General features: G+C 44.4%; 1 protein-coding gene across 5 annotated transcripts in view; it reads left to right on the top strand.

Annotated features, from left to right (window-relative positions):
* LOC144828279 (GTPase IMAP family member 9-like) overlaps positions 1-21,768 on the top strand; it is a 104,612-nt gene extending 82,844 nt beyond the window's left edge. For all 5 annotated transcript variants that reach the window (XM_078686360.1, XM_078686362.1, XM_078686359.1 and 2 more), the window contains one exon: positions 18,789-21,768. In XM_078686360.1, the coding sequence (XP_078542486.1) occupies positions 18,789-19,885 (1,097 nt within the window). In that variant the 3' untranslated portion in view covers positions 19,886-21,768. The remainder of the gene's footprint in view (positions 1-18,788) is intronic.
* Positions 21,769-22,389: the final 621 nt, after the last annotated feature.

Below are 22,389 nucleotides of genomic sequence, written 5' to 3' on the forward strand. Positions count from 1 at the left end.
TTTTCGGGGGTGTCTAGGTTCTGTATTTCCCCGCTACTACCCCCTTACTGAACCCACCGGGGGATTCATCAGGGCAGAAGGAGGTGGTGGTGCGTAAGAGTCGCCTCACTGACCTTGAAACTGCCGCACTCACAGCGCTCTCGGCTTCGCAGTCGGGTGTGGTATCGGGGGGATCCCCCCGTGTTCGCAACGCAATCATTGGGCTTGGCAGGTTTGCAGTGCACCCCACATTGGTTTTGGCTGTGTCGGCTGTCTCAGGAGTGGTTAGTGGGTGGGCGCCATCTTGGACCCACGGATCGTCTAGCCACCGAGGGTTGAAAGTGGATTCTTGATGTTCTTAGCAGAGTGACGGGTTGCTACCCGGTTCTTCGGCTTCCTCGTCCTTTCCGATTTCAGAATCTACAGTTAATTCCTACTTATGTTAGGCGAATGGTTCATTAAAATGTCGCCATCTTAGGGTCAGACATGGTGTGCGTAACTGCCAGTTACACAGTCGTCGTGTTACTGATAGTCTGTTGGGTGTATATTCTACAGAGCCAGATGCTGTGTACCATTGAGGCATCCGGAGTCATGCCTTCGCCAGTTCTGCCGTATCTGCATTGCATTTCACTGGCCGTTCGTTCCAAAGCCTCCTGCCATTTTGCGCTGTGGTCCGATGAACTTCATCGTTGTAGCGCATCTCCTCACTCCAATATCGCCTACGCTACTATGCCACACTTCGCTAATTCTGTAAACACGTATGCATGCCAGGCACTGTGCATCTGTACCTGTATACGTCACTGTCGTTATTCACTCATCACGCTGGGTCCGATGCTTTTACACCGCAGGGCGCCGCCATCTAAGCCCGCACAGAGCTTTTCATATCCCCAGGTCTCGTTTACGAATTGCGACTCTTCGCTCTGGTTTTTCAGTCTATTTCTGTTGTTTCCATGCTCCGGACACCTTCCGATTCACAGCACTGGTGTTTTTGGTCAATTATTCGTCCGCTCGACGCTGGAAATTGCCAAATCTTGTCCCCGACTGGCGGAGGTCGCTTCCATCCCTGCTAGAGACTGCTGTGTGGAACTTACTGGAGCTAACATGAGGGGTAGTTGGCCCCCAAAGATTTCCTTGAGGGACAACTACTCCTCCTGTTACCTCCAGTAAGTCCCACGCCCCCTTTCTCCACCACTCTGCAATGGCGCCTCCTGGTGCATTACTAGTTGGGGGATTAGGTCCCCTTGGCTGTTGAGGGTCCTTAGAGTCCAATTAGCTCTCTTGATACCTCCAGTAAGACCCACTCAGCTGATTTGCTGAGAGGTTGTCAGAGGACATGCCCCCTGTCTCCACCACTCTGCAAACACATCCCCCAAACAATACACCAGGAGGCATGGTTGCAGAGTGGTGGAGAAAGGGGGTGGGTCCTCCAGCAAGTTGCTGGCTTTTTTCCCTATTTTCTTCTGTGTTGTTCCTGGGGAAGAGTGGGGGGCTTGACCCCTCATGCATTCTTATTTATTTTAGCCCCAGGGAGGTGGTGGCGGTCCCCAGGGCTGCGAGGGAGGCATAGGGCCTCCCCCACATTGTTTAAAAGAAAAGGAATGTATGCATGTGCCCTTGGGGCATTTACATTACATCACTGATGACAACATCCAGTGAGTGTAAGTGATCTCTAAGAGATTATGAGTGTTAAACGTATATGCTAACCTACTAGAAAAGTTAGATTAATATAGTAGGTCCACCCCTAATGAGTGATACTACTTCTAACATATAGAATGTGAGTGTCAGTGTGACTGTGTGTATCCGGGTGTGAGTGCATGTCTGAGTGGCTGTATGGGTGTATAAGTGGGTGTGTGAATAGCTGCATGGGTGAGTGAGTGCTGCGTTGGTGGGTGTGTGAGTGGCTTTATGGATGAGTGATTGGCTGTGTGAGTGGTTGTATGGGTGGGTGAGTGGTTGCATGAGTGACTGTATGGGTGAGTGGGTGGTTGTCTAAATGGCTGTTTGAGTTAGTGTTTGGTTCAATGAGTGGGTGTGTGAATGGCTGTATTGGAGAGTCAGTGTCTGTGTGAAAGGCTGTATGGGAGAGTGAGTAGATGTAAAAGTGCTTGTATGGATGTGTAAATGGGTATGTAAGTGGTTGTGTGAGTGAGTGTGAGAGTGCTTCTATGGGTGAGTGAGTGGCTGTGTTGAGAGACTGTATGAGTGAGTGATTGGGTGTGAGTGGCTATAAAAGTGGCTATATGGGTGAATCTGTGGGTGTGTGAGTAGCTGTATGGGTGAGTGTGTGGCTGTGTGAGTGGCTCTAAGGGTAAGTGACTGGTTGTATGAGTAGCTGTATGAGTGAGTGAGTCGTTGTGTGAGCGGCTATATGAATGAGTGAGTGGGCATGTGAGTGGCTCTATGGATGAATGAGTAGTTGTGTGGGTACGTGTATGGGTCTGCAAATGGGTATGTGAGAGGTTGTATGGGTGGGTATATAAGAGGTTTTATAGGTGTGTGAGTGCTTCTGTTGTCATGTGCCCAAGTTAGACCCGGTAGGAATAAGTGCAATTCTGGCATGTACATGCTACCTTTTCTTAGCATTGCCTTCTCTTTGCCACTTTAACGTTTGAAACACATTTTGCATTTGCGACACTTGGACTGGTTTCACTGAAACACCAACCTTGCTGACACGGAACACTTGAGGAGAATACTATCACACTGCATTGGCACTGGTGCAAGGCCTTTCACGTGCGTAATACAAAGTGTTTTATTATTCGATCCATATGGTGACATCACTATCTGTAGAACACAAACAATGGTTGCCTGATCACAAGCTCGGTCGGAGGCAAGGATGCCATTTTCTGTATGTAGCCTTTTGTTTCCTAACGTAATTTGAGGAGATACTCCTGCTGACTTTGAGGGGTCCCTGCATGCATGATGCTTTCACCTAGCAGCTGACTGACATCTCTGCGAGTGGTGTCTAGCTTATGACCAAGACAAAGTGGTTAGACCATCCAGGCTGGGGTTTTATTGGCAGATTTTGCATTCACACTCCTGAAACGTAAGTTAGGGGTACACTCATAGGACAGAGTACACTACATTGTTTTAATATTTGTTATGTATGCGTATATAACCTGTCTCAACAAGATGGTGAAACTATTTCTTTATTCACTTTGTTAACACTTATTATAACTTTTTTCTGCTCTTGTCTATTAATCATCGCAGCTCATATTTTCTATTCATGAATCACTAGGGTCCAATAAATATTGAAAATGCTTCTTCGCGTATTCTTCGTTTATTTCTCTGGGCACAAGAAAACATGAGTGACTGAGCGCAAGTTTGAAGTCTGTGACCACAGTTCCTGAGGGAACAGAGTTGACATGTTCAGGGGTTGCCAGAACTGCTCGCTCTCTGTTCAGGTTTACGGGGGCAAATGGTGGCACTGTGAGCTACATGGTCTAAGGGACAACATATCCTGCGTGGGTGCATGGAATCAGTCTGGCACCATCCTAAGTTCATAATGTCTGCAAACGTGCAGTTCCTATTCATTTGCGGAAACCACATGACCTGGCGCCGCCGACATTAGTTGGTTTCGTATTTTCGTTAACTGAGTAGTTCAATCATGCTTCCTGAGAGATCCCTACCCAACTTTTAAACAGGAAACGCCTGTGGTGTAAGGGAACATCCTCCTTGGCTGAGTAGGTATATCTTATGTATTGGCCATCGGTACATTTAAGCTTGAAAGGATATCGTTCCCACTGTGTGAGCCAAAGTCTTTAATACTTTTCTTACAAAACATGGCACATAATATTTCTAAGAACCGCAGACATGCAGTCACTCAAAAATTACTTCAACATGGCCTCACACCAGACAGTGGGAATATTACCTCTGTGGCAGAGGCACACAAAGCATTTAGAACTGAGGTATTTTACTCATGGGTTAAATTCCCTGCTGTAGATGATGATACTTGGCTATTTCACGAATTGCAAGTAGATGAACCACCAGACAAATACACTCCTTACAAGAAGGTAGCACAAAAAGAGAAACATCTTGAAGCAGTATTTTCTCAAGCAGGCCTGCAGAAAAAATGCATAATACTGACAATTTGCTTGCCAATAGGGATGACTCCCCCAATAGAAGATTGTGCTACTTGGGTACAGTCTTTGCTGCAGTATATACCAGAACACATGGTACCCCTTCTTTGGCTGTTCTACCTGAGGTATTGAAACAGGTACAAAATGAGCATGAGGCTGCACCTGCCCTGGACTTAGGGAATAAACTGATGGGCATTGTTGTCACAGTATTAAGTAACATAAAAAGGGAAGCAGCTGCATTAGCTATACCCCAGCGCTTGAGTGATTTACATCACGCACAACAGGAGCATGAATTGCTTGAAATTATTGAAGAAACCAATTCTACGTTGGATTGAGATAATTTGGGAGCAAGATCAGGGACCACACAGGTAAAGAGTAATTCTGAAAAGGATAACTCTAAGCAAGCACCCGACTCTTCCACAAAGGTGAAATGGGACAACAACAAAATAAAGAAAAAACTTTAACATAGCACCCATTAATCCGTAGGACCTGCATGTATGTTGGACAACATAAAGTCTGGGTTAGGTGTCTATTCTAACTTAGGCACCCCCCCAAGATATGTTGGCCTAGAGACCAGGTAGCTCACAGTGCCACTGTAAGCCCCCCTAACCTTACCAGCGAGGGAATGGTTTCTGGCAACCACTGAACATGACAACCCTGAACCCTCAGGGATCATAGAAACAGATCTGAACCTTTTGCTCAGTTACTTGTGCTTACGTGTGCTTAGACAATACACACTGGGACGTTCTTCAATGTATTTATTGAACCAGCGTTATTCTTGTATAGAATACAAGTGCTGTGATAATTAGCAGACAGAAACAGATGAAAGTGACTGCAAGCACAAATTGTAGATACAGTTCAACCATGGTGCTAAAACAGTGCATTAATGCAGCAATCAGACATACTCCTACTAAGCAAAACCTGCTCTGAGTGTGCCTAGAGTGTGTATAGATGTAAAGCGAAGAAACCCTCCAAGGAACGATCCAACCCCATTACCTGGTGAGAGAGAATATAGGACCCCATCTTATTCAAGAACTGGACACCCCTCACGGAGATGTCGGACCGCTGCGTGTTGAATTCTCAGCAAGCAGGAACCCGCAATGTCAGCAGAAGTGCCTCCTCTGCTAATCTATTGGGATGCTCTTTCGATGAGTATATGGATTATTGATGTTAGGGATATGTAGATAGCCCTGTCGACTATTGGATAAAGCTAGAACTACATTTGTACATAATGCGAAAGAGACCATGTCCATAATGTCTGAGGCATAGTGATAATGTTACTCAAAGCTAGATGTGTAAAGAAAGTAGTTTCAGAGAAATTAATCCAGCACAGTCATGCACCCACATATGTGCAAAAGGTCACAGCAGAAATGTTATTGTGAAAAAAAGGACAGTGTAAGAAATGAGCCGCTTCACTACATGGACCTAACTCGGGCAAATAGCAACTCCTCATACTAAGAGGTGATATAGAAAAGCTATCTAAAATCCAGCAGGTCATAATGAAGCAAAGTTAAAAAGTTTAAAACTACTCTTAAAATCATCGAAAAGCAAGCTTGCCTTTAAAATATTCATATAAAAGGCATGATGTCATTATACTGTTTGAAATCCCAAGCACTCAGAAAGCCTTGGTGCCTAGAAAAATAAAGGAAAAAGCTATTTGATTCATTTTGTCTAAAAAGAAAACTGGCCAAATCATTACCACCACCCAGAAAAGCCAATTGTTGACATGTTCTGAGTGGTGGATGCAATTGCTGTTGTCCACAACCGCAGATGACGTTCCCAGAGGTGCACCTTAATGCAGGTTTATGGAGCAAAGGTGAATCCTTCCAGTTCCCACACAAACCGCTGAGGGAGGGACTGCAACCTTTAAACATATTATAGAGCTGGTGTGCTTTTCACTGAGAGCCAAAGCATTTGAGGGTGCCTCGAATAATGCATTCATCAGCAATGGAATATGCTGGGGACAACAATACCCATGGGCCTTTAAGGAGTCCATCAGTACCTCAACATCCAGTGGTGCAACTGATTGTGATCCTAGGCATACAACCAATATGGATCCATAGCTGCAAAGCAGGCAGTGGAATACAGGTTGTACGCAATGAAGCCAAACAGGCCTGAAGGACAAGAACCAGCGCTTATTTCATTCTCAAAGCAGAGGTGTGCTGAAATAGTGTACCATGAGCTCAAGGCATTGCAGCCCAAGCAGTGCTGTCTCCATTCTCAATGGAAGTGGGATGTCCATTGCAGAGCAGAAAAATTGAAATCAAGATTCCCACCACAAGTAGCAGGACAAGCAGGAGCCCTCCAAAAACGCTCCTCAACACAGAGTGTATGAAAGATGGTATAACTTCAAAAACTGTCTGACAGATGCTAACCAGAGGAGAGCCGATATATTTTTTAAAAGTGCACTAGTCCCTTTGTAACAAACATCTGAAAGATATGGTAGACCAGCCCCCCAAAATTCAGCTATAAGTTAGTATGGAGGAGTGACTGTATCTCAGACAAAGACCTTTCAACCTGGCGATCAAACGTCTCTCTGGCTGAATTTAAGGCTGCATCTTTTGAAAAAGCATGGGTTTGATTTTGCTCAGCGAATCAAAGCATATGTTTGAAACTTTTATTGAAGGCCATAGTGTTGCCTCCATGACTGTGTGGGCAGAATGAAACAGTACTTGTGTGCACCAAATGAATGTGCAATTAACCATTACCAGATAAGCAATGCCTGGTTCCATTCCACAACAATCATGATCATGCAACATCAAAGAGCTACCATTCAAGAGCTATTTGATAGCCAGATGAATCACAGCAGCTGAAGAAATCGTCAGATGACAGGATAAGTTTGCAGCTGAAGCACTGCATTCCCAATGAAGAGAAATGTCCTTACAAACCAAGACCCGCTAAGAGCAACCTCACCATCGGAACCACTCAGGTAAACTTCTGTGTCCCCATTCCTGCATCTAAACTTGAATGGTAAATCCCATTACTCATGTACATAGCCTTTCCCTAGCTCTTTGCATCTGCCTACATGTTGGTATTGTGCAAAATATTGGAATTGGAAGGTCATGACCGATGGAGTGATATAACCATGGATTATCCAGTCTGTGGCTGGTGCCTCAGCCATAGTGAATGGTAATTGGTCTAATCGTTCAATGTGCAACATGGTATATTCACATGTCTACTTACCATCACTGTCAGATCAGATGCAGAAAACAAACTTGTGATGTAATGCCATGGCACGTGGCCAGAACGTAATGTTTGTAGTATCCAGCTTAGTAATTCAATGGACTGTAGCTGTGACTGACTCTGCTGTAAAATAGACATATCTTGCTGTATTATGTCACTTGCAAAATACACTAGGTTGCCCAGTTAATATGGATGATCATATGGAAATACAATTGTCAATGACAATCAAAGCCTTTTCTAAGTAAACTCTGTCAATCTCGCGCAATCTAGCAGCAGCTTTGAGTTGAGAAATTTCCACAGCTCGTTGTATATTCTATACAAGAGGTGCTTTTGACATGAGTTTCCAAAGATCTAATAGAAAATCTCTGAGATCCATGTCATCAGAAGAAGGGACAAGTGTTGCTTCACCTGGGAAAATGTTGAGGTTTTTAGCCAATCGAGGCACTTCCCAAATCTATATGACATCACCACCTATTGATCCTAAAACCTTGCAGTTTTAATCAGTAATCTATATTGACACCTAATAGTGTCTGTCAGCCAAATGAACCATCCCTTCTAATTGGGGTCTGATGAATTGAAAGAACCATTAGGTATCATGGTATCTAGTGTATTCTCACTGAAGTGTGTTAAATGCTGCCAGTTCTCAAAGCGTGTGAATGCGGGAATATGAATTGTGTTCAGATCCTCAATTTTGGCTATTCCAAGACAGGAAGTTTGTGGCACTGTTTTGTTCAGAATTTTTTTTTTACGAGTCATGCTCTGAATAAGGCCTCAGTTTCCTGAACCTGCCAATCTATGGTGTCTTTCCAAAGTCGAAACCTTGTACAGACAGTTGGGAAAGCAGAATATATTAGCTTGCTGTTTTTTAGCATATTTTTCTTTGCAGGTGTAGGTGTAAGCCTATAATAATGAGAGGTTTGGGGATGGAGTCCCTTTAGATACTAATGGTCTTTGGGGGCAAATAACCCCTCCTGTTACCTCTGATAAGTCCCACAAAGAGGGATTGCTGAAAGCTGATTTGAGGGCTGCTCCCTTTCTTTACTACTTCAAATGCGCCTCCCGGCACACTACTGCTTGGGGGATGAAGCCCCCTTGTCTGCTGAGGGTCCTTTGAGCCACAAAGCCATCCTGTTAACTCCAATAAGTCCAACACAGAGGGACAGTTTGTTGAAGGCCTCGTCCCCTTTCTCCCCCACTCTGCGAACAGAACTGCTAGTTAAAAAAGCCCATAGGAATTCACTTAAAAAAACAAATGTTACAGAGACGTTATCATTAAGAAATAGAATGTAAAAAAACATAGAAATTGTCTGAAAACACCAAAGGTTACAGGTATGTTATAGTTCATATTTTACTCGTACAAAACCAATGAAATTCAGCAGTTATAGTTACCTGGACTTACTGTAACCTACACCCCTGCAATGCACTGCTTATGACCTCACATATTACATAACTCATGGCATTGTCAGTGACATTACTGAATACATCATCCACAGAACCACTCATACCCCATACAACCTCTAGTACGCCCACTCACAAACCAACACAACTGTTGTGTAGTTTCCACCAATCAGTAGGAACTGTGCATTTTTGAAAGAAATAAACTTAGAATGGTGCCAGACTAATTATATGCACTCCCGTCAAATATATTGTCCCTTGGGCCACATAACTCGCAGTGCCACTGTTAGGCCACCTAATGTAAACGGGGAGCAAACAGTTGTACCAACTACTGAACATGACAACTTTGTTCGCTCAGGAACCATGGTGACAGACTACAAACATTTGCTCTGTCACTTGTGCTTTCTTTTGCTCAGAGAAATAGACAAAGAATATAAACAGGGGCTTGTATAAAATATGGGAGCTGCGATGTATAATGGGCAGAAGCAGATAAAAGTTACAATTAGTGTGAACACAGAAAATAAAACAAAGAGCTCCACCACCTTGTTGAGACAGGTTGTATATTAATACATACAAGAGATTGTAGCTATCGAGCATACCCCTACAATACTAACTCTAACATATATGTCCAAGGTGTGAATATATGATTTGCCAAGAAAACCCCGTCTGGATGATCCATTCTATCCCTTTTACCTGATGGGTAAGAGTTAAGCCTGGGCGTAGTTTGCGTAGTTTTGCTACACGGAACTCTGCAGAGTTTCAAAAAACTCTGCGAAGATTTGCAAGTGACAGATTGTAGTGCAAACTGTTGTTCACGCTGGTCTTCTTGCCGCTCCGGTAGAAATTCTACCCGAGTGGCAGCTTGCGCTCGTAAACTAACTGTTTGCGTGCGCAAGCAGGGAACATACTCTGCTGCACTACGTAAAGTGGAGTTTTCTGCACTCCGCAAACTCCGTGCAGCGCGGAGTGCAGAAAAATCCGCAAAGTCTGCAAACAAAGCAGAGTTCACTGCCCAGGCCTAGTAAGAGTGTATCACCATGTCTTGGTCACAAACTGGACACCCCTCATGGAGATGTAAGTCAGCTGCAAGGTGAAAGTTACAACTTGCAGGGACCCCATGAGGTCAGCAGAAGTGTCTTCTCTGATTTTGTTAGGAAACAAACTACTAAATATAGATAATGGCCTGCTTGCCTCGGGTGGATATTGTAATCGGGTAGTCATTGTTTGTGTTCTACAGATAGCTGTGATGCCATATGAATGTAATAATAAAACACATTTGTATTACACATGTGAGAGGCCTTGCACCACATGCCAAGTCGTTGTGCTAGTATTCTCACGAAGTGTTCTGTCTCAGCAAGGTCGGTGTTTCTGTGAATTCAATCCAACAGTCACAAATGCAAAATGTTCAGCTATAAGAAGAAGATTTGCATATGTGCAAGAATGATACAAATTTCCTACCGGCCCTAACTCGAGCACATGACTCCCACTCCTCATACATATGTTGGTGAAAAGCTACTAAAAGCAAGGGAATCACATGTAAGTATAAAATGAAATGCTAGAAACTGTGCATATTAAAATAGCTTGAAATCATTTTAAAATATAGGCACTCATGCTATTTGGAGGCCCAAAGCACAATGAAAGCCAAACCTATATATAATATATAAAAACTGTTAAATGAATGCAATTTCAAAACAAATTTGAAAGTAAGAACAGGCCAAATAAAACGTTCTCACCACATTGAAAGTCAGATATTCACATGCTCAAAGTGGTAGACAAAACATTGCTGTTACCAGCATTCGCATACAACGTTCCCAGGGGCAAACCTCAGAGCAAATTAATAGAGCGAATATCTTCCCATCCAGCACCCACAGCAGCCACTGAGGGAGGAAACAGAGCCACCTGCCGTTCCATTGAAACAGGGCTCGGATCACAACCCTTAGGTGCAGAGGCAACCCAGGAAAGCTCATAGAACCTGGCTAGGAGCAGAGGTATTGGTAGGGGACAGCTGTTCATAAGGGCCTTTAACGGGTCCCCCATCATGTGTATGTTCCAAGGTTCAACCAACTGCAAACCCAAGGACAGGATCAGGACAAACTCGTAAGTGTACGAGGCAGCAGAACACAGGCTGTATGCAAGGAAGCCATACAGGCCGGAAGGACAGAAACCAATGCTCATTGTTTTCGTGAAGCAGAGGTATGCCAAAGAAATTCACCATGCCTTCACAGCACAACAGGGCAGGAGGCAGTGCCAGCTCCATTTGTTCCTGAACTGTACATCCATTGCAGAGAAATAATAAAATCAGTAGCTCTGCAACTAGGATCAGTACCATCGGAAGACCTCCAAAAATGTTTCTGAGGACAGAGTGGATGAAGGATGGAATAATTCCGAACACCGTATGGAAAGTGATGACCAACCAGGAGACTACGCTCTTACAAAACCCTACAATTCCAGTTGTATCAGACATATTAAAAATATGATGGACCAGCTCCTCAAAATGTTGTGGGAAGTTAGTACTGAGAAACGCCTTTATCTCTGAAGAAGAACGATCCATCTGAAGATCAAACGTCTCTTTGACCGAAGTTAAGGACACATCTTTCTGAAACAATAAGGCTTCCAGTTTGCGCAGGGTGTCAAAGCACACAGTGGTTAGATTAATTGAAGGCCACAGTGTGTTCTTCCTGACTGCATGGGTAGGAGGAAACAGGACTTGTGTGCGACATGTTTCAAGTAAGCAATCCCTGGCTTCATTCCACAACAACCTTGATCGTTCTAGATCATGTAACTTCCATTAAGAGCAATCTGAAAATCAAACATATCATGGCTGCCAGAGACTCATTTAAGTGACAAGTAAGATTTGCCAAAGATGCATTGCAAGCCCTGTGCAAAAAAATGTCAGTGTGACAGAATTCTCACGAAGTGTTCTGTGTCAGCAAGGTTGGTGTTTATGCGAAACAAATCCAAACGTCACAAATGCCAAATGTGTGTCAAACCTAAATGTGGCAAAGAAAAGGCAACTTTAGGAAGAAGGTTTCCTGTATATGCAAGAATGGTACTAATTTCCTACTGGGCCAAACTCAGGCACATAACACAGCCAGTCAAACACCCGTTTGCCGATCCATGCCAGTACTCACACACCCACTCACTGCTATATCCTAGCACACTTATTACCTCCAATAAGCCCCACACAGTAGGATTGCTGAGAGGGAGTAGGCGGCCACACCCCTTTTTAAACCACTCTGCAAACGTGCCTCTTGGCGCACTGCTGATGGGACTATAGGGTCCCCTTGTGCCTTGAGGACCTCAGGACTAAAGTTGTCTTCATCCTCCAAGCAGCAGTGCATCAGGAGGAGCGTTTGCAGAGTGGTGTAAAAAGGGGGCGTGGCCTCTGGCCACCTCTCAGCAATCTAGCTGTTTGGGGCTTACTAGAGGTAACAGGAGGGCTAGTTGGCCCCCAGGGAACCTCAAGAGACAATGGGACTTCATCCCCCAAACAAGAGTGAGCCAGGAGGTACATTTGTGGAGTTGTGGAGAAAGGGGGCATGGCCTACCACCACATCTGTGCAGCCCCACTGCGTGGAGCTTACTGGAGAATAAAGGTAGACAAGTTGGCCCCTAAGGACTCCTAGCAGCGAAGGGGACTTCATCCCCCAACCAAGAATGCGCCAAGGTGCAGTTCAAATCTATGGCAAACAGATCACAGGACTAACCCAGGGCGTAGTACTACGCTACGCTCCACGAGCGTGCGTAGTTTGCGCTACTACGCACTACGCAAATTGCACATAGGACAGTGCAAAAACGCGTTGCGTCGCAGGCAGTTTTTTGCTTGCATGCAAAATCAACATCCCGGCGAGACTTTTTCCTCGTTCTCGATCAGCAACATCAAGTTGCCGATCAGGAGCGTGGAAAATAAACCTCCCGGTGAGATTCTCAAAGAGGGGAGGTCAGGTTTCTCATTGCGAGTGATCGAGTATGCTCTCGATGAGAAACTACCAGTCCGTGTTGAGAAAGCTGCCTCTCTAGTACAAATCTACTCGGGCTGCAGACAACTACTGCTTGCACTGTGCAAGATGCTGTTTGCAATGATTGCACAGTGCAGAAAAGCATCCGGCACTGTGCAATCAGTGCGAACAGCATTTTCCCTACCTCACTACGGAGTTCGCGTAGCTATGCATAGCGTGCGTAGTGCGAAGTGCACTTCGCGTAGCTGTGCGTAGCACTACTACGCAAACTATGTCCGGGGTTACACAGGACCAATGTGTAGGGGAGAGGGATCTGCTTAATAGGGTTACCCCAACTTTTTGCTGGTGTTTAATTGTTTTTAGACTTTAGTCTGGCTGGGGCCCTGCTAACCAGGACCCCAGCCTAGCTGCTTCCTCTCTAAAATGATTGCATGTACTTTAGGTACACTCCAGATTGGTTACTGGGTTACCCTTGTGAGTCCCTAGTATACTGTACCTTGGGTGGTATACAACCTTTACCACGCAACTTTTACAACGACCTACCATTACCACGCAATTTTTACAACGCAGGATCCATTACAACGAAGTACCATTACAACGCATGTATTTACAACGCAGGTACCTTTACAACGCATACCATTACAACGTAAGTATTGGTAAGTATATCATTTTATCAAAAATATTATAAGTTTGGGTTTTTGGGTAAAGGGGTATTTTTAGGGTTCAGGGTCAGTTTTGGGTTTTTGGGTAAAGGGTATTTTTAGGGTTCAGGGTCAGTTTTGGGTTTTTGGGTAAAGGGGTATTTTTAGGGTTCAGGGTCAGTTTTGGGTTTTTGGGCAAAGGGGTATTTTTAGGGTTCAGGGTCAGTTTTGGGTTTTTGGGTAAAGGGGTATTTTTAGGGTTTAGGGTCAGTTTTGGGTTTTTGGGTAAAGGGGTATTTTTAGGGTTCAGGGTCAGTTTTGGGTTTTTGGGTAAAGGGGTATTTTTAGGGTTTAGGGTCAGTTTTGGGTTTTTGGGTAAAGGGGTATTTTTAGGGTTCAGGGTCAGTTTTGGGTTTTGGGGTAAAGGGGTATTTTTAGGGTTCAGGGTCAGTTTTGGGTTTTTGGGTAAAGGGGTATTTTTAGGGTTCAGGGTCAGTTTTGGGTTTTTGGGTAAAGGGGTATTTTTAGGGTTCAGGGTCAGTTTTGGGTTTTTGGGTAAAGGGGTATTTTTAGGGTTCAGGGTCAGTTTTCAGTTTTTGGGTAAAGGGGTATTTTTAGGGTTCAGGGTCAGTTTTGGGTTTTTGGGTAAAGGGGGTATTTTTAGGGTTCAGGGTCAGTTTTGGGTTTTGGGTAAAGGGTTATTTTTAGGGTTCAGGGTCAGTTTTGGGTTTTTGGGTAAAGGGGTATTTTTAGGGTTTAGGGTCAGTTTTGGGTTTTTAGGTAAAGGGGTACAGGGTAAAAATTAAGTACAATTAAATTGAAATTACATTAAATTAAATTGATTAAATTAAATTAAATTAAATAAATTAAATTAAATTAAATAACATTAATTAAATTAATTTAAATTATATTAATTTTAATTAATTTACTTTAAAAAAAATATTATAAACTTACCAATACTTACGTTGTAATGGTATGCGTTGTAAAGGTACCTGCGTTGTAAATACATGCGTTGTAATGGTACTTCGTTGTAATGGATCCTGCGTTGTAAAAATTGCATGGTAATGGTAGGTCGTTGTAAAAGTATGACCTGGACAATAGGTTCCCTGTTTCAAAGAGGTGTAACCACCTCCCAGACAGGATTTAGTGCATTGGGGCTGGGTGGGAGCACTCTGAGAGTGCCTTTCAGTCGGCACTGGGGGCACTTTTGGTGTCCCTCTGCATAATCCAGTTCGAACCGGTTGCAGGGGCATTCATCCCCTGCTCTGGCATGAAACTGGACAAAGGAAATGCATGTAACCACCCCTCTTTTTTCAAACCCTCCCAAAGGTGGGTCCCCAGAGAATGTCCAACCCCTTTTCCTAGTATGAGTAAGAGACCCCTGGCAACAGGAATTTAGATTACACCTGGATGAAAATCTGAAACAGAACCCTGGAACTTCGATGCTCTACTAACGATTAGAGGATGAGAGAATCTCCCGTGGGGTCAAGGAGTGACTCCCCTGTTCAAACAGGCACCAACGAAGCATTTGCCAGTCTGCACCTTTGAAGCTCCCGCTGGACTTTGAAGTACCTGAAGCCCAGGTGGAGGATTTCTAGACTTCTCTAAGGCTGTCCCTAGTCCCCAACAAAGCTGAGACCTGCAGCCCTCACAAGTGACTTGGAACCGGAACCCTGGACACCATGCACATTTGCTAAGTGCATTTACTTCCCGATCTTTCCTGAAATTGTGCTTTGGGTTATTCGTAGCCCAAGCCCTGAGCACCATCTGCACGGACGATTTTGGGCCTATACTCGACGAGTGTTCCGTAAGCCCTCTTCTTGCATTTCCACTTGCGGCTCCTTCGCGATCCCTGGTCCATTGACTGGTGGGTCTCCTCAAAGGTAAATCTACTTTTCCTGGTGCTTCCCTAGTTGTGCCAGATGTGCCTTGACTCCCTACCTAGTGGTGAGTCACCCTGACCTTGCTGGTCTGCAACAAAGCCTTTCTCTGTTTTCTGCGTGGGTTGCTGTTGCCAAGGCGTGTTGGGTCCAATCTGGGCACCGACACCGCAGCACTCAACATCCGTTGTGGGACAGCTCGAATCCAGCTCCTGGTTGTCATCGATGTCTCTGGAACCTCTTGGCTGAAGAGTACATCTTCACCTTCTTCACCTAAAATCTCCCAACATCGGTGGGCATCCACCTATCGTCCTCCTGGTCACTGGCAAGTGACCCAGACTCTCTCCCCTCTGCTTTCAGATTCTTCCCATCTCTGATCCAGGCTTGGATCCACCCGGACACTTTCCACTTGGATGCCAGCAGCACTTTGCAGCAGATTGCCATTGAAAACAACTACAAAACCTGACACGAAAAGACACCTTTGCACCCGGCTTCCCTGGGTGAGGTAACTTGAGAACTCCAGTGCTCCCGTGGGTGTTTACTGTAGAACCACCTTGATCTGAAGGGGTTTGCTCCAAGTCCTCTTCTAAGTGTCCTTTATCTTTAAAATTCCAACCGCGACTTTCCCATCAGACCTTAATGGTGATTCGCAGCTGTGTTCACACACTGTACGTGTTCCCCGTGGGGCCCCTGTGTCACTACCATGGGTGGTCGCTGGTGACCCCAGCAGTTCTAAAGGCTCTAGGTCTTGTGTCTATGCAAGTCATGGTTCTTATACCACATTCTTAATATATGGTTTGGCACGCCTTTAGGGCTCAACGAATATTGTGATAATTTACCATGTTTTGTTAGGCTTACTGAATGTACTTTTGCCTCTAGCCTCATAAAGGGACTAGAGGGTTGTGTTTAGAATAAATACATATATTTTATATATATACCTGGTGTGGTTCTCCTTTCATTTGGTCATTCACAAGATTATAGACTGGTAAAACAAGCTGCTTTACATTCCTCTAAGACTTAGCCTGAAGGCTGCTCTCCACAGCTACCACTAGAATAGCTTTCTATAAGGTTGTCTTAAACCAACCATCAATAAGGGTCGTTCGGACTGGTGCAAAGTGCCCACTAGAATAGTGGACATCATGTGCCAGGCCAACTTCTCACACCTTGTCTGAAAATAAACCTCGGACAAGTTTATCAAATGTAGCAACAAGGTGATCGATGGAATGCTTGAATTATTCACTGCAAATACCAATCCCCTGGTTCCATATTCCATTCCATCATTTTCCACTCAGCATGCCACCCTAGGCAATGGGCCACTTCTTGCAAATCAGTTTTGATGGGAACAATCTGTCCTAAACTGCCAGATGAGGCCTCCTCAAAAGTGACTTCAAGCAACCCCTAAAAGATCTCTCTACTCGTTGCTCATCAGTAGAGTCCAATGGCACTGAGCACGATACCCACGTCTGATCAGCCACTTAAACTTAGCGCACCAACTGCTATAACAATAGGTGATAGGTGGAATGGTTAAATGCTTGAATTAATCTCATCACTGGCAAGCCCTCTGTCTGCTTTCCAGTCCAACTTTTTTCAGCCATCATTCCACGCAAGCGACACAACGCCTTATGCAAATTAATTTTCACCCTGTTCCTAAAGGAATAATCTGTCTAAACTGCCAAGTAAGGCCTCCTCCGTTAGGGACTACAAGCAATTGCAGACCTATTTCGCACTACCTCGGACAAATCAGAAGTACCATGACACAGAAAGCAAAGATCCCACATCTTGATTACACATTGCACTTGTGCATCACTGCAACAACAAGAAGGCAATAGATGAAATGCATGAATTAATTTCAACAATTGGCAATCCCTCGGGAATGCATTCTAGTCCATCATTTATCACCAACCACACCGCTCAACACAAATGCTGTCCTTATGCAATTAGTTTCAAGGAGAGAGTCTGTCACAAACTGCCTTGTGAGACCATCTCCAGAAGGGACCTCTAGCATCCCCAAACCAGTTTTTCCATACTAAGCCCTTGTCAGTGGGGTGTGGCTTAAATTCTAGGGCAGAGTGAGACTGGATTCCATGTCTGGGTTTACTCTTCTCACTTAACACATGGACTGGAATAACAAGGTGATGGGTTGAATGCTTGAATTAATGTCATCCACTGGTAAGACCTCTGATCACCTTCTAGTTCATAACATTTTTCCACCATTCCACTCTATACAAACGCCCATCTTATCCAAATCAACACAAATCCTGCTCCTCATGGGAACAGTCCATCCTAACTTGTCTGATGAGGCGTTCTTCAGAAGGAACTTCAAGCAACCCCAGGCCAGTTTCGCCCTACTTGGAGCTCTTGATTAGGAAGTCAGTTGAGTTCTGTTGCACAGTGAACATTTGACCCATGTCTGGGCATACCTGACGCACTTCGGACATCAACGGAAACAACAGCGAGGTGATAGATGGAATGCCCGAATTCATCTCAGCCACTGTGCCGAAACTCCCCTCCAAATAACGCCGCCAAGACTCCAGGGTGAAGGTAAATGGAAATAAATGAATCCAAATGGTGATATGAGATGAAGACGAGCCACCTTAGTCACTCTCCATTCATTGAAGTAAATTGTCCCCACTTACCACACCCTGGAGCTTTGGTGTCATTATTTGGAGTGAAGTTTCAACATTGACAATCCCTCAGAACCATATTCAAGTCCAATGTATTATGCCATCCATGCCACTCTAGATAAAGACCCACTTTATGGACATCAGTACTGCTCCTCAACAAACCAGTCCATCTCCAACTTCCAGGCAAGGACTGCTCCAGAAGGAACCACAACTACCCCCAGGCTGGGTTTGCTCTACCTGGGGCTTGTCAATATTAACCCTGGGCGAAGCACTACGCTACGCTCGCGGAGTTTGCGAAGTTTTCGTAACCTCGCACTACGCGAGCTGCACGTAGCACAGTGCGAACATGCGTAGTGCAGCGTAGCGTAGTGCAGCGGTCATTTTTTGCTTGTTCGCGGTCCTGAACGTCATGTTCGCGACCGCGAGCAAGCAAAATGACATCCCGGCGAGATTCTCAACGCGAGGAGGTCAGGTTTCTCATTGTGAGTGGTTGCGCATGCTCGCGACCGCTCTCAATGAGAAACTACCTGTTCGCATTGAGGAAGCTGCCGCTCGAGTAATAATGTACTCGAGCAGCAGAAAACTACAGCTCGCACTGTGCAAGATGCCGTTTTCAATGCTTGCACAGTGCCAGATGCTTGTCCGCACTGTGCAATCATTGAAAATGCATCTTGCACAGTGCGAACATGCTACTACGCAGCTTGCGTAGTGCTATGTGAAGTTTGCGTAGTGCGAAGTGCACTTCGCGTAGCTTCACGTAGCGCTACTTCGCGAACTACGCCCACCCTTAGTCAATATGGTGTACCCAGGTCCCTTCAGACTGTTCCACAACATTCTAGTAGTTGTGAGTGGCCTGGATGGCTCTGAATTACACACTTTTAGGAGTGTGATGGTTAGTAACTCTGCTTGCACTGTCATTGTTGACATGATCAGGGGCAATGGGTGGAGCAAACTGCAGTGGCCTCCTGACAATACTTGCCTTTCTAGAAGTTAATTATTGTTTGAAATAGCTCACCCTTTTTTTCTCTTACAATGTCTCCCTATTTTACAGATTGTGGTAAAAGTAATCAATGGCAAGACGAGAAAGAGCTGAGAATAATCCTTGTCGGAAAAACTGGAAGTGGGAAAAGCTCCACCGGTAACACCATCCTGGGGAAGAAAGAATTTTACTCCAAAGCCTCGTTAAATTCAGTAACCAAGGAGTGTAAGAAGGGCAGCTGTGAGTACGAGGGCTCACAGATCACAGTCATTGACTCCCCTGGGCTCCTTGACTCAGCAACCTGTAACAAGGAGATTTTGAAAGAGGTGGCCATAAGCGTGGTCCTGAGTGCCCCCGGACCCCATGCAATCATCGTGGTCCTGCAGCTGGGGCGCTTCACTGAGGAGGAGAGCAAGGCGGTCAAACTAATACAGGATCTGTTTGGGCCGGGGGCGCAGAAGCACCTGATGGTCCTGTTTACCCGGAAAGAGGACCTGGAAGAAGAAGAGACAATAGAAAACTTCATATCCAAACCTGGTGCAATATTTGAAGAGCTAATAAATACAGCTGGAAACCGTGTGTACGCTGTAAACAACAGGGAAACTGGAGAAGAGATGGAAAAACAGAGACTGGAACTGTTTCACACCATTAGACGCATGGTGGCAGAGAATGGTGGAAAGTTCTACAGTCACCAGATGTATGAGAAGATTATGAAACTACTGCAGCAGGAAGAGGAAAAGATTAGGAAAAGAATCCAAGAAGACAGAGAAAGAGAGAAAAATAAAATACTGCTTGACCGCGAAAACTCTATGGAAAGGATAAAGGAAATGAGCAAAGGTCAAATAACATATCAGCAGTTAAAGGAAATTGAAGATGAAACTACAAGGAAGTTAGCCGAAAACGAGCGAATGTATCAAGTAAAACTTGAAACTGTTCGCAAGGAGGCGGAGTCTGTTGTTATAAAACGCCTAACCGGCTGGGCTGTAGGTGGAGCCATGATAGGGGGGGCAGCGGGACTGGGAGCTGGGATGTTAGGGGCAGTAGAGATAGGCCTTCTTTCTGGGGCTGCGTTAGGTCCTGCTGGAATGCTAGCAGGAGCGTTGCTAGGGGCGGGCGTCGGGCTGGTGGCAAACACCCTCACTACATTCCTGAAGAAACTGCCCGACTAGACCTCTTACCATCTGGCGTATGTCACCATACATTGAATCATGGAGGCGTTCCATGGCTGGTGTGTGGGCATTCCTAAGCATCCATCGACGGATTTTGACGCAAACCCATACCTAGTTTGTTTGCAAAAAAGGGGATCCCTATATATTGAATAGACTTACTATACATAGGGAAACAAACTAGTTTAGGAAAAGGTCTATAGTTGATGAAGGCCTACAAGACGAAACGCGCATAGTGTTTATTTTACCGCCTTGCCTCTATCAATACTTGTTTACTGTGTCTGATTGTTTTTAATGAATTTTTGATATATATATATATATGAATATTTGGATCACACCCTGTCTTGATATGAAATCTGTACATTTATATAATTGAAGATGAAATCATGTCATTGACCAATCAAGTATATCAGAAAAATTTACCTTTTTTTACTATACTAAAAATAATTAATAACATGGAATTATATCTTTTTCTACCGTTTCTGTGTCACTAGTTATATCTATTTGGGATATAATAATTTAGAACTTTGTTGTCACATAGTTTATGTGTTTTTGTCCAATTGTTGGACTGACTTAGCTATAGACCTTTTCTTAAACTAGCAAACCCATACCTACAAAGCATTGTAAACATTGGCTTAGTCCAAAATAGTGCATCTACCTGAGGTTGGCATAACGAGGACAAAATGCCTTTATTTATCCTTGTTACTTGCTCTTTGCATGTGTGCACACACAGAAAGAAGAACATGTCTCTAAAGATTGTTTTTGTGCAGTAAGGTGTTCCTTCCTACATGACCCCTATCCTATACAACGTAGGCATCCGTGCACCATGATGCACGTGTGCCTGCTTTGGTCGTAGACAGGCAAAAGCTTGCAGAGCTAAGGGAGAACTGAATGTGCCATAGTTCTGGTCTTTCCTATTCACATAACACAGTTCAGCAACTTCGCTTCCTGCAACGCGCGACATGAATTCTTAGTAAATACGCCCCTTAGGCCACATTTACAGGGAAATCACATCAGGCAGCGAGTAAAGTTGCTGTGCTGCATTGCATAAATGGGAGGCAGATATACCCCATACAATCTAAGCAATGGCACAGTTCTGCTCTCTTCCTGCACTGGTAAACTTTCTGCATGGGTGCACCAACAAACACACATCCTTACGCTATAGTGCAAAGGTGTTTCCATCATGTAAAGCATTGCTTTTGTACATGACAGGCACCCGTCCAGCGCAATGACTATGCTTTAAAGCATTACCCACCTTCTATGTGTGCTGTACAACGCAGCACACAAACAAAAGTCCGAAAAACAAGGCAAAATAAAAACTGTCTCCGCATTACACCTGCCTTGCGGAGGCGCAGAAGTTTGGCGCAAATCCTCGTCTAAAATTCTTTGCAGATTATAGTTCGCATGGGAACACCCATGCACCTCCCATGTAAGCCCATTGACATAAAGTGAGGCTCAGGCAGCATATTAAGCAGCGTTGCTTTCTTTTGGATTACTGTTCAACAAAAGTTGTGATTTGCATTAGGGTTTAAACTTCACCACAACAGTTTGCATCGCCTTTGTATTAAAAAAGTGACACAAATTCAACAAAAACTCTATCTAAATCTGGGACATAGTGAGTAGAAGGGAAAAGCAGACTAGGACTCATTTTACTTTCCACTATACCATTTACGCTATATACATGATTCTCCATCTCCATCTTTCCCAAGACATCAGGTCTTTGAATGTTAAATTCATTTTTAAATACTTTTAATGGCTGTAACAGCACCACGCTTATTGGAAAACAAGTTCAGACCATCACCACTATCCTGCATAAGTATGCTTTCCCATGCTGTTAGCAACATTTACACTGCTGTTTAAATAAATTATTGTTTAATACTTGGCAATGGTGTCAAAACCCACCTTTTCTCTTCTTCCTGATTGCTGTGGTCTTCTGAGCCTGGAGGTGTCTTTGCGAACGCTGATTGGAATCCTCAATGCTAGTAAGATCTTCCTAAATCTCCCTCAATGGCTTCAGTTCTGGTGCAGTGTTTCTTGTTATTTGCAGAGCTGCATATATTCTCTTTAAGGTCCTTGCATCACTACTCTCAATAATACACTCAGTAGGGTGTATACTACTCACCAGCACCAACTCCCCCTTTCACCTACCATATTCACAGCCAGTGTCATCCTATTGGCTATGTACTAATGCAAACGTGTTCCTGCTTTTTGCCCCATACAGCAGGATGTCGGCTACAAACATTGTTTACCCTACCGCCCACCTCTCGCCCACAGACCTCTAATCCGTCAACAAGCTTGATGTTTGGTTTGACCTCCAGACCACAAATCACATTATAAATTAGCATACTACAACCACCAAAAAGAGCCTTTGTGATCAGAAAATCAGAGGTTGCAACCGGCTCTTTCTGCCTCCTGGACTGCAGTTGTCAAAATTTAGTAGAACAATCGATGAGTAATTATTATGTTAGTCTGTTATGAGGACCTGTGAAGCGCTCTATCCTTGCACT

The sequence above is a fragment of the Lissotriton helveticus genome, chromosome 4_1 (genome assembly GCF_964261635.1).
Source record: "Lissotriton helveticus chromosome 4_1, aLisHel1.1, whole genome shotgun sequence".
Lineage (NCBI taxonomy): Eukaryota > Metazoa > Chordata > Amphibia > Caudata > Salamandridae > Lissotriton > Lissotriton helveticus.